The sequence below is a fragment of the Fusarium pseudograminearum genome, chromosome 2 (genome assembly GCF_000303195.2).
Source record: "Fusarium pseudograminearum CS3096 chromosome 2, whole genome shotgun sequence".
Lineage (NCBI taxonomy): Eukaryota > Fungi > Ascomycota > Sordariomycetes > Hypocreales > Nectriaceae > Fusarium > Fusarium pseudograminearum.
Genome location: NC_031952.1, coordinates 1,004,300 through 1,019,462, shown reverse-complemented (window position 1 = coordinate 1,019,462; position 15,163 = coordinate 1,004,300). Strand labels below are relative to the sequence as shown.

The window sequence follows — 15,163 nt, the reverse complement described above, 5'->3', positions numbered from 1 at the left end:
CTCTGTTAATACCTACATCTCCAGATATTAGCGGCGAGCGGGATGACGCATTCCTGTCGGTAATTTGGGAAGCAGAGCAAAGGCAAAGCAACGAATCGGATACCATGCTTGACTCTCTGGTCTCTGTCGTCTCTTTTCTAGGGTCCTGCCCCCGCGCTATGTCGCGCCACTCCGGGGGGCCCATGCAATACAAGGATCCCATCCGACCCCCGGACCAGAGGCTATTATGAAACAGTATGGGGTAAACTTTTTGACATTCGATATCTCTCACCTGTCACCGTTGAGTATTTGGCCTACGGAAAGAGAGACATTGAGATTGTGATGGTTCGGTTGCCATTAGCGGCAAAGAGAACTAGCCCGCTAAAAGAGGCATTTACTGTTTTTGGACAACGAGAGTTTGTCGACGGGCGTTTCACATGTCGTCGTCGTACGTTATAGTCCTGGCTTACACTTACTTACACGTGGAGGCCAGCTGGGATGTCACTGGTGGGTTCTTGTAAGCTACAGATGATCGGCATGAAGCTATCGTCAGATTTATTATACCACACCAATTTCCATGTCTTCACAGACCATAACACACAATTATAGCAAAGTAATTATATTCTAGTATAGCAGTTATTGTTTGTTGTTGGCCATAATCGTCTCGTATTGAACGGCAGTATCAAGTCCTGTTTTACCTGATCCATTTCATAATCGTATTTCCATTCCCGAGCTATACCATCAATCCCTCAACTCCAAAGCATAATTTGTGATATCGTCCTATCATCCCAAGAAATAATTCAGCTCCATACTATTCATCCCAAGTCCATCCCATTCCACCCATCCTTTACCCGAATCTGAAAGTTGGACCGCCGCTGCCAGGGCCTAGGCTTGGGTCGTAGTAGAACGAGGGCGGCGCGCGATTGGCAGGCTGAAGAGGGATCAGCTCCTGCAACTGGTTTTGCTGGGAGTTGTTGATAGATCTCACCTGCTGGTTGGCAAGCGCGCGATTGAAGAGTTCCTGCATCGTCTTTATGTCCTCCTTCAGCGTTTTCATGTCCTCCTGCAGCGTTTTGTTGTGCTCATCCTGCACTTGACTTCGTTCGTCCATGGTTTGGGTTGCTCGCTTCATGGACGCTATAACATCGCCGAGAGATGAGAACTCGTCTGTCTGCGTACCAGTATCTCGCAGGATGATGCGCTCGGGCTGGGCTTGAAGAGCGGGAAATTCGCGTTCGATGCTGGGAATCACTCGCTTGTTGGCGGGTTCGTCCGAGTGACTGGAAGCAGGTCGCTTCATTCCAGCATAAGTGTTGGTGCCCTGATGATTCTGGACCAACTGTTGAAGCATGCCCATTTCCTTATCACTCTGCTCAATCTTGACCTTGGGCGCTTGCTGAGAGTTTTGCGACTGTGTCGACTGAGTGGCCGACATTGCTGGGGGAGGAACCTTGAGCTGCTCGTTTGCCCATTCTTTGAGATTGCGCGCATTGACTTCGTCCATGAACTTGTTACCGGTCTTCTCAAAAGTGTCGTGAGCCGCCAGAACTGTCAGAAAGTTGACAAGATTGGGTCGACTATCGAGGGGAGATGCGCGACACCAGACCATAAAATCCTTGAAAATAGGGGTGTTGGTCCAATTTTGTCGGAGATTGGCACTCTTGATGTTCCTGACGGTAGCGTTGTAGACCTCGGGATGATTCTTGGCGGCAGGGAGAATGCAACTGATTGCCTCATCCGCCTTCGCCTTGATACCTTCAGCATCATCCCTGGCGATCAGGATCCTACTGTTTGTCTTCTTCGTAGGAGCAGGTGTCGCCTCCTCAGGCTCGACCTCGGGAGTGTCTTTTTCAGCTGACATGATTGCAGCGATGGTCCTGTTGATTGATGATGATGAGAGAAGGAAAAGAAAAGAGGAAGAGAATCGGGATCAAAGGTAGTTATTTATACCCAGGGGATGAGATCGATTATGATTCACTGACCTTGGACCGGGGGCGGATCTTCCGAAATATCCTAATGGCAGAAAACAACGTAGTAACGAGCAAGAAGAATAACGAGATTAGAGACGAGGAATGTAAGGGTTAGAAGAAGGAAAGATTGGATTGTCTCGATGGTATGCTGCGAGGGCATGATAATTTGTACTGTTGACGATGTGGTCGTGCGATGTGGTGGAGGATAAGTTGTGATATTTGCTAACCCTCACACACAGACCAATTCCTCGCCTTAGCTAGTGTGTGCGTGCTGTGCTCTCGATGTTGCCTGGCTGCTGTTGCTACGAGTCTTCGAATCTCTCTGCCCCTCCAAGCGGCATCAGGGCCAGAATCTCTCGTCGGGGTCACCACCGAGCAGCTAATCCGCCTAGCATTTCCTAAGGATTTCACTAAATCTGCACATAAACCCACAATAAAGGCATAAAGTAACTAAGCATCATCATGATCTTTAGGATATCTGGGTCCACCGCGAGGTCCGAGACGGGCATTTTGGGGTCATCGAGGGGATAGATCGTGCCGGGAATTGCTTGACTCGATCTATTAGAAATACACCACATCTGCCTTTCTATTCAATCTATATTGCTTGTATTTGACATAATACAGGTCATCTGTCTATGTGTTGAAGAGTCGATTCAATCGTCTTGTAGGAGTGGCTGTACTCTCCTGGGCTGACAGGCATACGTTGCAAAAGGCAGAAGTCACTATATTCAACTTTGCACTTCAAATAAACAAGATCTATTATTAATTTCTAATACTCTCAAACTAATCTCAACGTTGTCTAAACAATGCCATCTTTGTGGTTGTATACAGCCACGAGTGTCGTTGGGGGAGTTTGTGGCACGTGAAGCTGTGGCGTGGAGGTCTGGTGTGGAAACGATATGGTCTTCTCGGGACGCACTCGGAAAAAGCATCAAGTTTACTCTTTCTTCACACTCGTGTTACTCATAGTCTACGCGTGAAATGTGGGACAGTCATGCACGTGCATTTAATCAATACTTTTCGCGTCCCGTGACAGTACTAATGAACGCCCCTATCACGACAAACAGAAGCACCAAGTTATCCTCACCATTGGTCTTCTCACCTTTATTCTTAGCACATCATTCACATGAAATATCACTGATGTATTGTTACAGTAGATTTGAGAGTCATTCCATTGCATTGAGTGTTGATCGCTGTGGGTATAATAAAGTAAAAGTCTAAAATCGACAAGAGCAAAAGCAAAAGGGTATCGTTCAAACAAACGCAAAAATATTGTTTGGCTCTCTGCCCCCATCAGTCAACCTGGCCATGAAACAAGACATCCGAAGCTTGTCGACAGCATCCTGCAACTGCTGGATCTTTGCGTCCTTGCGCTGATTCATCAACCACACTCTGGGCCCCACGCCATATCGGACCGTGACGAGAAAGTGCTTGAGCTTGTACTCGTGCCCCTCGAGTTCTGCGAGCGCATCGTAGGCTTGCTGGCGTCTCTGTCGGAGATATCGCTCGTGGTCGTCGTAGTAGAGAGTGATTGCGTCCGTCATCTTCTCTACTGCCACCCTTGACTTGCGTTGTGTCTCGTCGAGGACTTCAGTGCTACTTCGGATGTCCTTAGCATCCATGACTCCAAACTCCTCTCGCTTGCACTTGATGTTGGTGAGGATCTTCTCGTGGGTTTGCTTCAAGTGGTGGCGCGACTTGAAGCTGGCGGGGATAGTGGCTCCCATGGCTAAAGTCTGGTCTCCAGTAGTATTTCCAGATGAATAGTAGTATTCATGGGGAAAGCTGGTAGAGGGAGACATGTTGAATATGTGCCGAGTGATGACTAGGTAGTATGATGTAGATGATGGAGTAGAGTCTGGTGATAACGGTTCTGAAGGTATATTGTGTGACGAGATAGAAGATGTGATGTGATATCGTGACAAGTCTTTGAGTTGAAGTCTGAAGATCAGGATAAAAGTGATGCTTCAGTTGAAGATGACTCTAAAGGTAGATAGATGTATCAAGAGAGATGTGATGATAGGTAGACAAGAGTCTAATATGATACGTTGACGATAAAGTCGAAGATAGTAAGTTGACAAATGTCAAAGATACTAAGTTCGCGTCAAGTCGAGAGATTGGTGTGATCAAGAAAGATGTGATGATAGCTTGACAAATGCCAAAGATAATGAGTCGACGATAGAGTCAAAGACAGTAAGTTGACAAGAGTCGAAGATAATGAGTTGACGGTCAAGTTGAAGATAACAAGTCCACGTCAAGTCAAGAGATTGATGTGATCAAGAAGTATGTGATGATAACTTGACAAATGTCAAAGACAATGAGTTGATGATAGACTCAAAGATGATAAGTAGACAAGAGTCGAAGAGATCAAGTTGACAAGAGTCAAAGATAGTAAGTTGACGATAAAGTCGAAAAGATTAAAGTGATCAAGACGTGATGATAGCTTGCTGAACAAGATAGATCGACGTGAGCAAAGACTTGATAGACAGATGTTTGCTTAGAAGAGAAGTTAGAATTTTGAAAACCAGGGGTGCGGCCTCTTATTTATACCTGAGATGGAATAGATTTCTGGGGGAGTGATTGCGTTGGTACATTGGCAAATACTCGTGCTTCAGGCTGTAAACTTTTATTTTAATTCTGCTCTCTAGGCTACCGCGAACTGTGAAAATTACTTCCATGTGGGTTGAGTCATCCAACGTTTATATTGCGGGCTGACGAGACGACGCGAGTGCTACCTCAGTTTCGGAGGTACAAATGATCAAATGCTGAGGAAAGATTTGCTGGGGCTTTTGCTCTTGCTCATGTGATATGTACAAGTGGCGTCCATCATTGGGAAGTTATCTCTGATAGCACCGTCTTTTCGTCTTCTGAATAGCATTACCTTCGATACTAGCAATCCTACATAACAGAGTATGACCTATCGACTTATTCAAGGTTCGATTCTTTAAGTAGAACTTCTTAACTTTGCGGATAATAAACTGTATTCCAAGTTGCCTAATTCTCAAAGTCAGCCCCTTTCCAGTACAGTCCTCCTCTTAGATAAGCTCGTCTTGTTGAGCCGCATGTGAACTGACTTCTTATAACACCCAAAGTTAGGTTCTTCTAGAATGGTTGAAGAAGCAACTGAGTTTATTGTATCTAAACTTGTACCATATCCCGTCTAGGATTACGACGCAACATAGGTATCACGACGATAATGGTCCCAGCACTTAACCAACCTCTTTAGAATCCACTCAACAGCCCCTCCCACTGCTATTCAAGGTGGCTTTTCTTTTGTTGAAAGGCGGGAAAGAATTAAAAGACCCACAGTCACTTGATGGGAGAATCTAGCCATATGGGCGCGTGCGCCTCCGAGATACCAGGAACTTCCAGAGAACACACCAGCAGAAACATACGACTTTGCCTAGCAACGACGCCTTTGCGAAAATTGGTCCGTACTTTGTGTTCTCTGACTTAGCAGGCTATTGGGCAAGCGTGCACGGTTCGAAGTGTTGTATCGTTACGTTCCATAGTGCTGATGGAGCCTGACGTTCGGGGAGTTGGTGATAAACATGTGGGCAGGCAAGTCTCGACCGAACGAAGGATGCCTGTGTCGGCGCTTCTTGTTACCGTGTATGGCTCTGGAAGACGAAGTGGCATTGATTCGGTGTATCTGTCGGTCCTTACTGACCAGCTGGCTCCCGCCTGAGTTCATACTGGAGATGACTATGGGTGATTATTAACTGCACTGACGATGAGTAAAAAGGTATTTTGGATGACTTACCACCTGCCGAGGAGAGGTATTGTGTATGGAAAAGTCGAGATCTAGGTAGTGATGGAAACAGATGGTGCCTCGACGTTATTGTCGGTTTCTTTGTCGGCATCGGTTCGTTTCGGAGATTGTAGATTATTGTCCATGTTGAACAGCCCAACAAAAAGACTGACAAGAAATCCAGGCCAGGCCCGAGGTCGGTATTTCAAAAGTTATACCTGGGAGCTTTGTTCAGGGAACAATGTTGGGGCCCGAACAAGTGCTATGCCACTGTAGACAGGTAGGTGAGCCCAAGAGAGCAACCGGTTGGCAGGTGCAGTGGAAATCTGGATGGCAAGAAATACCAAATTACCCACCAATTTATTCCTAACTTTTCCAAAAACAATTCTAGTACATACATGCCTCAGTACTTGGGCCATCGGCTTTCTTCACGCTCCAACCACCCGAACAAAGACCATGGGGATTCTCAGAAATACCAAATCCGACATGGACAACTGATCATCATCCGTCATCTGCCTCACTGATTCTATATCACGCAACTTCGTTCCATAACTTATCAAGCCTTTTTCAACCATCGGCGCAATAATGGTCATTCGTCCAAGCCACGGTGGGAGGTCCACGTACGTCTTTTCGCACTCTACCTTGCTCACGGACCAGTTCTGACATGATAAGACTTCGCCTTCAGACATTTGAAAGTGGCCAACAACTTTCGCTATCCTTTGGTCATGTCCTTTACTACAATGTTCGTTCATTGTCTCGAACTGGACTGGGCCATCACGACTTGACTGGGCCATCGCGGCGGAAATAGGTGCCAGAACACAAACACTGAACAACCATCTTGTTCCCGCGTGTGTAGCTGACCTTTGGTATCCATAGATTCTTTCACATCTCTATCCTTTCTAAGTGCGATTTGGACTTTCTGGGTCACGGTTGATGGCAGTCGCTACACTTGCGTACGCTGTTTGTTGCTATCTGGTCGTGAAACCGACTCACGAAAGCTCGCCGCTCGTCGCCCGCCACGACATTTTATTATCTACAGCTCGACCCAGTACGACTCGCAGATAGAACAAATCATCTCGGCCACCAAAATCGGAACGATCTTCGCAAGGACTAGCAACTTGACCTGGGGGGGGAACGGAGCTGGCAGGGGTGGTCTTGCGCATTAACCAGCTACCCTATAACACTGACAAGACGTCGTTCGAAGTGTTTGTAAGTAACGAAGATTTGAGTATTGAATTGGGACGACGATCAATGTCCAACAAGTTAATCGATCCAATCCTAGCGAAGAGTTAGTACTTTTATCATCGCTTAACTCGAAGACGGAAACGAATGATCTTCATATCTCGGATCCGACAACTGGCACTGAGTTCTCAGGAATGAACATCAGGAACATTCAGGCCTATCAACGGTATCGGCTATCTCCGTTTCAGTCTGGAAGAACCCTCGATAACGGCAACTTACGGACCATCGCTGGACATTTCAGACATGCCATCAGACACTTTGACAGACTTATCACCTATCATCCAAGATCTGTTCAACTACCGGCAGCCGGCAATGCCAACAGAGGAGGGGATGGCCAAAAGTTGCAATTTAGCTGCCTCATACGGCTAGTCTGCCCGGACGTGGTATCCCCGCCCGGCTCCGGCCTGCTATTACGAGGTCAGACAAGAACCGATAACTGACGTTGGAAACTCAGATCCTCAACTGCCTATACTGGACAAAAAGAGTCTCTCAAACTACAAAATTGACGCTGCAATTATCGTTCGATTGACAAGTACCAGGTCGGCCCAGTAATAGTGGCTCTCTCTACGCCGCATCCCGGAAACGGTAGTCTACTCCACGCTTATACGCTGAGCTGAAACCCTTGTCTTACTTTCTTCGTTCAATCGTTGCATTCACTGCATCGAAACGCTTTTGGTAATCTTACTACGGAGTACACCCATGGCTCCAGGGAGAAAAAAGAAGGGGAAAAAAGTACCTTCTGGCCCAGTCGCTGACAAGCCATGTCACAACTGTCGACGTCGAAGGCTTCGATGTGATCGTCTGCTTCCACACTGCGCAAAGTGTGAAGCAAAGGGTGTTGATTGCCTTGGATACTCTCAAATCTTCCAGTGGACGGGCGCTGTCGCATCGAGAGGCAGATTAGCTGGACAGCAGTCAAGCGCTGCCCTGTATACCCCGGCACCGTCCACCGCAGGCCATTCAAGAGCCTCTCTTTCTTCTCTTTCTTCCATTTCCTCCAACTCTCCAGCCTCTTCCTCCTCCGCCTCCTCCGTCGCATCTCCCTCCGTTCCATCGTCATCACCAGCATTCATAATCCCGAGCCTCTCTCAAGTTGACGAGGTTACCGAGACTTCAGAAGCCGAGTCCGAGACTGGATCTGAACTGGACATATTTGATGACCGATACATTGACGAACAAGACAATGGTGATGATAATGATGCGACCCCCCTCGCGAGTGGTGATACACAACTCGTCTGTACTACCAACAATGGCTATCCCCTGACATCGGAAGCCTCGACTCCGTGGGTGCTCGTCGATCCCTTGTACCAAGACATTACGAGCAACCACAGACAGTATCTCGCTTATTGTATGCAGCCCTTGGTCGTTATTGGCCCCGAGAAATAGACAAAGAAAATGAAAGAGACATGGACTGACTGATTTTAGTTGATGCGCGACTCAGTCAAGATTTTGTAGCCTACGACATGCCCGACAACCCATTTCGAAATCTGCTCAAATTTACTCAAGCCCACCCTCTACTACGTCAGGTCATTATCGCTGCTTCTGCGACGCACATGTACAACCGCTCGAGGCCGTGGTTATCCTCGGACTCGCTGGATAGAGGGTTAGGCCCGAGGAATCTACTGATGGACGCCCTCGAGGCTAAGCACCAAGTCTTGCGGATGTTACCTTCGGCTCTGCAGAGCATCGAGTCTACCGGAGGTGACATTGTTTTGGCGGCGATTCTGTTCCTGATCAATGTAGAGCTGATAGAGTCTGGCAAACATAATTGGAAAGCCCACTTTGATGGCGCTGAGAAAGTCATGAAGTTGTTGGGACCAGTGTCAGACGTAGATGAGAGTCTAAGAGACTATATAGTTTCCGACTATTTTATGTACGTTGGAAGAATTTCGACGTCGACTACCTTTACTAACCTGAATTAGTTACTACATACTGAATTCGACTTTCAGGCCCACGGCTTCAGATTCACACTCATACTTCGAGTCATGCGAAGCAATACAGGTACTCGGAAAAGCGACAAACAGCTATTACTGCTGTCCACCCGAACTCCTCGAAATTATGCTCATCGCAGCACGACTTTCCAACACTAAACCTGACGAAGTCGTTTCGGCTGATATGGTTACCGCAGCTGGAGCAGCATTACTAGACCGAGCTCGAAATTTCGATGTTTTCCCTTGGGCACAAGATATCAATCTCAGCAACATACCGTCAACTGAACAGGATCCCGTATTAAGCCGGTTTCGGGCAGCGACATCTCACCGACTAGCCATTTGCCTCTACATTCTACATGCGATACCATCAGTGAGGGCCTGGGTCGGCGAGGATCTGGCTGATACGATTTTTACAGAGTTACATCAGATGTTGTGTATGATACCGGACGACGACATCAACTTGAAAGCAACAACATGGGTGACATTTGTCTTTGGAGCATGCGCCAGAACACCTGAGATGAAAGATTGGGTCACAGTTCAGATAAAAAAGCTTATGATTGAGAGTCCTTGGGGCTTCTTGTACGCGGCAAGGGATGCTTTGCAAATGCTATGGAGTGTTCAAGCTGAGGGCATGCCTATGACGAGTTGGGTACAGACTTTGAGAGATTTGCATATGGATTTTTTAATCGTTTAGATACGATATCAGATGGGCGTTATGAACTCGGGTGGGGGACTATACCATGTATTGATGCTTTGCATCCTGGGACTCGTCACAAAAGCAACCAAGGTCTTTTGTGGACTCGGTCCAGTGATTTGAAGGAACATCGAACACATAACGAACTTGGAAATGATTGTAATACGAAAGTTAAGATTACTTTGATCAACCTGGGAGTGCAAATCGTCGTACATGGGATATGACATTGGGCCACGATAATAATGTCTTGGTCATGGAAGTTTCTACGGGGCTGGGAGGCCATGTTCTGTAGATACTTCGTACCGTCAATCCTAACGACTGATTTCCTTGCGTAACTACTTGTCCCCTGATAGATCCTCTAACCCCTTCGATCAACATTGCGCTCTGCCAACTGCCAGTCATTCCCCTGCTCTTCAAAGCGAACGGCAAGCTCCTTCTACTAAGCCATAACAAGGCTGATCAAAACCCAACACGAGCCTCAAAACCAACCCGACTATTTTCGGAGTCCCAGAGAAGAGTAGGGGGGGCTGGAAAACAGACCACACGGTCAGCCTTGAGGTCGTACATCAAATATCAACCACCCCGACCGAGTATGTTGCACAAAAGGTACAAGACAACAACCTGCCCCTGAACTTGACAATCCTCGGAGAACATGTGACCCGGAAAGAAGAGCTGAAACATGTTCCTTTCTCCCTTTGAGTGGATATGTTACTGGAGACACATCTGGAGTACAATAAAGTTTCGGACGGTGGCATGTTGGACAAAAGGTGTATACTTTGGGAGGTCAGACGGTGACATCGGATGGGTTCCGGGTGTTTTGTTGCTGGGTATGGTTAATTGAACTTATCATCTTCTGTCAAGGCTATGCTGTTGGTAGAGAGATGTACTGGGGATGGATTATTGGTTCGCATAGGTATATGCTTGATTGGTTGAGTCTCTTGATCCAAGTTTGGGGGATGGCGTGATAGTGTGGAGGGTCTATTTTTATTAAGGCATAAACTTGTGTATTCGTTCTTCTGGGGTCTGATATTCTTATTTGATAGTGAGATTGTACTGGTAGCAAATCAGATGTGATGGTCTTGTTGGGTGTCAACTCTAATGGCATATGATCAGTTCAGCCGCTGTACGACAGATCTTCGATAGGCTGTCATTGCATTTTCTCCTCGATGGGAACGATTATGTTGCCTAGAGTACTCATCGTATCGTAGTCAGATATCACTGTGCATGGTCAGAGAAGCCCAGAGTTGGAACATATCTAATAATACAGCTGAGAGCACGTTCTTGAAACCATGATATGTAGCAGATCAATATATACTTTCACACCAGTACATTATTTCCTTCGTACAAAGCCGTAATCCATTACCTAGTAGCCCCCATTACATCTCTGTCCAGATACTCCATTGGAACCTGTCCAGATCATTACAAAAATACACTAAGCCTCACATAACCCATCCTACAAAGCCCATCATATCCTAGCAGCCACTCGGGTACCGTTCTTAGAACATAGCGCCAAGGCATACAACTCCATCCACTCCTCATCGTCACGCGACTCAAGCAGCGAGTAAGTCTGCGCCATCCTAGCCACCACATAATGCGTTTCCAGAAGAGCATACTGTTCTATTCCATGATCGTTAGACACTCCATGTAACAGGGGGGGGGAGCTGTCAACCTACGCCCGATACAAGCACGAGCTCCGCCGTTAAAGGGTAGATACCCCCAGCCTGGTCTCAGATCCTCCCACCTCTCGGGGATAAACTCTTCAGGCTCGGGGCCAAAAACGTCCTTGTTTCGATGCATGGCGTAGACGTTGTAGAACAGGGCTGTTCCCTTGGAAATAAAGAGTGGCGACGACCCGTCGGCGCCGCCACCACGAGGGATTGTCGTGTCCCTGACTGCGACGCGGGCGTTTGTGGGGATGACAGGATGCAGCCTCAAGGCTTGAAGCTAGTGTTAGAAACAGAGGAAACGGTTATAGGGCTGAGGATTGACTTACACTCGTTGACGCACCATTTTAGATAGGTCATTTCTTTTAGTTGACTTGCAGTAGGGGGTTCGTGGCCAGCCACGTTTAGAACTTGGTCTCTTAGCTTGTTGTATATTCGAGGGTTTTTTGAAAGGAAGAAAAAGAGATTGCTGAGTAGACTTGATGTGGTGTCGCGGCTCGCGAGGAGGATGTGTAGGATATGGTCACTTAGACCCTTTCTGTCGCCGGATATAGTCATCATGTCTGTAAGGAAACCGCCCTCTGAACCTTGTTTAGGACTGTTTAAGGATTCTTCGATAAAGGTGTCGAGATATTTGTATACTCTCTTTTTGGCCCTATTAGCTGCAAAGTTGAACTTGAGACGGTGGAGAGGACCAAGCTGCATTTGTTGGATGATCTCTTCAGAGCAAATCATGTAATCATCAACAAATTGCTGCTCTCGAGTATGATCTGCTTTGTCACTAAGCATATTCGTCGAGTGTCCCATGAGAAACTCTGTCGAGACATCCATAGCGAAAGCCAGGAACAGAGGCTGAAGATCAACCTCAGAACCATCAGTCGGAACATGTTTTGAGAAAGATTGAAAGTTCCGTTCCAACGTCTCGAGGAATGGTGTAGGGTTGTCTTTCCTGAAACTCTGTCTCAGTACGGCCCGGGCGTGCTTCCATGTATGTCCGGATAAGACAAAGATGCCCTGCCCAAAGACATGGCCAATGACTGAAGTTCGAAACTCTGGAAGATCAAAGTCTTCAGAGGCAGAAGCGAGGATGTGCTTGAGGTTCTGGGGATCGCAGGTGTAGACGCATTGCCACGACCACCTCCTTTCTATATAAGTGGTCCCCATCTCCTTAAAGGCCTGCCATGTGCTATCGAGATATCGTTCCGGGGCTTGACCGAAAAAGACCTTGTATAAAAAGTCAAAGCCAACGATGGGGTCTTTGACGGGGACTTTGCTAGCTGCGTCTTGACAGCCTTGGGCTTGCGCGAGTCTCCATCTGCGAAGATATGTCTCGATTGCACGAAGAGGGATTGGAAGGAGGAGGAGAATGGCAGTGGCGATAAAGTGCTGCTCGAGGAATTGAAGAAATAATAGACTGAACATATTGAAGCATGAGTCTGTAAAGAAATGAGGGAGTATGGATCAGAACAACTGGAAGGAAGGAAGGAAGGAAGGAAGGAGGCCTGCTAGAGCAGTAGCCCACTTGGAGTGGGATCGAGGAGGGTAAAGTACCTGATGAGATAAAGGTCAAAGAAGATACAAGTCAAGATTATCTCCCGAATGTCTTGAATCAAATGTCCCAGATCTAGAGCACAAAGATAAATTGAGTCATTTTATCGCAGTATATACGCCCCTCCTTTGTCCTTGTTCTTGTCCTTGTTGAGGTCATGGTCATGAGGATCCATCCATTCAATATTCATGGGAATACTATCGTGATACCCAACACTATTGATACAACAATATTATAGGTTAAGACGCAAAGAATGAGATGGTAAGAAAGGCGAAAATAGAGCAGGGCTGATACCGAATATAGATGTCCAAACAATGCGCATCTGGTATAAATGCCCCAGTAAAGAACCACGTCCGGGAATAGGATCCCTGGTATTGACAACCCCCACAACCTCCTCCTAGCCAAGCACTTTACTGTCACTAACAATATACTCCTGCTGTGCAACGGGAAAAGCAGGTTAAAGGTCGTCATGTCAAAGAAACTCTATCTTTATGCCATTTCACACGAGAGTTGACAGAGACGAAAGGGTGCCTGGCGTAGATCGAATACGCAGTTCTGTACTCCTACTTTATCTCACTGGGTGCCAAGGTAAAGAAAAAAACGCCATGGACCTGCATTCCGGCTGTGCTCACAAATGCTTGGTCCATTGCATACATCAGCTGAGGACATTTGCATTGCATTGCATTATTCTTTTCGATCCTGCCACGTCAAATAATAAAGAGCAGAACCTTTCGTGACACGAGAGTGCTATGACGGCTTCTAATCTGGTCAGGGGTAAGATGGAAAGGTCAGTCAGTCAGACATGGGTTTATAGAGAGTACGGCGGGAAGTGACAGCTACGCTTCCGCTGCTGCTGCAGGTAGGCATGGATATTAATTAATTAGTATGAGCATGAACACGCACGCAAGATGATTTCAGATGCGGCACAGACCGAGACAGTGTAGTTGAACTCAAGACAGAGGGATGAGACAGGACGAGACATGGATGATTGCCAATCCGATTTATACAGGGCTTGATATGATGTTGTGTTTGGTGAATCTGAATACTTTGTACATTGGCATGATATGCATTAACCAATATGTGATGTTGTCACATCGGTATAGATCTACATGTGTTTGTTGGTGTTGTATACTTGGACAATAAATACAAAAGAACCCACAAGGCGGAACTAACATCTATAATAGGCAAGATGGGCGTTACTAACGGACTAGAACAAACTTTACTCAACGAGTTCGCCCTGCAAGGATGACTTGCATAGGCTTGACCCTTGAATTGAGCGTCGTTTCAGAAGTATGTGGTGGGGGTCTAAGCTTGACGGTTTGAGTCGTGTCCTTTAGTTTAAGTGATCTTCCATGACGAGGCGTTTGGCGGCCCGCAACGGAGAATCCGGAGAAGCATTGACCTTTGTTTGTATACTTTTCAGGGTCTTTAATGTGAGGCTACAGTTGGGGGCTGTGGTGGAGTTGGGATGGATATACTGCATCAGACACCAAGATTAGAGTAGGTACATAGAGTTATACACTGAATGTAGTAGACAGAAATGGCAGATGTTGGTTTAATGATTGTGATAATTGCTTCTTTCTGCCAAGGCACAATGTTTGGAACAAAAACGCCAAGTCGATTGTATCTGACGGTCCAAGGTTAGTCTCTTCTAGTTCAACGCTATGGTACGGCTGAAGAACAAGCAAGCCATTGTACCGAAACTAAATATTCTACATTGGGAACCGGTGTCTCAGATAGACTATTGTTGGCTCGTGTAGCCCACTCTTGTAGAGCATGTACACGGACACGTACACGGACACACACCCCGTGCTTCAAAGATCCTGCCCTTTCTCGTCTTTGACTCTGGTCTCTGTCTCATGGTAATAGTAGATACGCAGAATAGTGATACCCCGGAATAGGCTGTGCAATGGGGACGAAAATACCTGCGGCTCCTTCGTTGGCTACCAGGGCGAGTGGCTTTTATATTGAGAGGCTAATTGGGTAGACTGGAGACGTTTGTGCTACTGTTGAGTTCCCTCTCCGACGTGTACAGTGTCAGCCGGGGCTCGGGCGGCCCAAGCTGTCGGATCCTTTCTGAGATGTGACAATCTTGCGTTGGCTATTTGATCTGACATGTCCATGTCCTTGCTTCGTCTAGGTGCATGGCAGACTGTAGGTTGGTTGGTTCCCTGTAGTGTACTAGGCCTAACAGTTAGTGTACATGCCACTAAAAACCCCTTGAACTGCTAGTGCTGAGCTGCTGTGCTTCTTTCCTGCCTTCTATTTTCTTCAGTACCTACCTAGTAGGCTTTAGTCATGTTGGTTCCTTCTCTGGTTCAATGATCGACATTTAGGTCGTATTTAACCCTGCATCATCCCTCCCCTGAACTTGTTAGACCAC

At 46.8% G+C, this 15,163-nt stretch overlaps 4 protein-coding genes across 4 annotated transcripts, besides 2 other annotated features; 1 reads left to right on the top strand and 3 right to left on the bottom strand.

Annotated features, from left to right (window-relative positions):
• Positions 1-826: 826 nt before the first annotated feature.
• Positions 827-1,840, bottom strand: FPSE_09483 (uncharacterized protein; the record flags this gene model as incomplete). The annotated part of the gene is made up of 1 exon (XM_009262600.1): positions 827-1,840. One exon carries the CDS (start codon positions 1,838-1,840, stop codon positions 827-829), a length of 1,014 nt encoding a protein of 337 aa, XP_009260875.1.
• A 1,362-nt stretch (positions 1,841-3,202) lies between these two features.
• Positions 3,203-3,751, bottom strand: FPSE_09484 (uncharacterized protein; the record flags this gene model as incomplete). The annotated part of the gene is made up of 1 exon (XM_009262601.1): positions 3,203-3,751. The coding sequence occupies one exon, from the start codon at positions 3,749-3,751 to the stop codon at positions 3,203-3,205; it is 549 nt and encodes a 182-aa protein (XP_009260876.1).
• Positions 3,752-7,641: 3,890 nt separating this feature from the next.
• On the top strand, positions 7,642-9,567 carry FPSE_09485 (uncharacterized protein; the record flags this gene model as incomplete). Its single annotated transcript, XM_009262602.1, has 3 exons — positions 7,642-8,290; positions 8,368-8,815; positions 8,865-9,567. 3 exons carry the CDS (start codon positions 7,642-7,644, stop codon positions 9,565-9,567), a joined length of 1,800 nt encoding a protein of 599 aa, XP_009260877.1.
• Positions 7,913-7,989: a repeat region.
• A 1,465-nt stretch (positions 9,568-11,032) lies between the features above and the next one.
• Positions 11,033-12,653, bottom strand: FPSE_09486 (uncharacterized protein; the record flags this gene model as incomplete). The annotated part of the gene is made up of 3 exons (XM_009262603.1): positions 11,033-11,184; positions 11,241-11,504; positions 11,561-12,653. The coding sequence occupies 3 exons, from the start codon at positions 12,651-12,653 to the stop codon at positions 11,033-11,035; spliced, it is 1,509 nt and encodes a 502-aa protein (XP_009260878.1).
• Positions 12,654-12,703: 50 nt separating this feature from the next.
• Positions 12,704-12,730: a microsatellite.
• Positions 12,731-15,163: the final 2,433 nt, after the last annotated feature.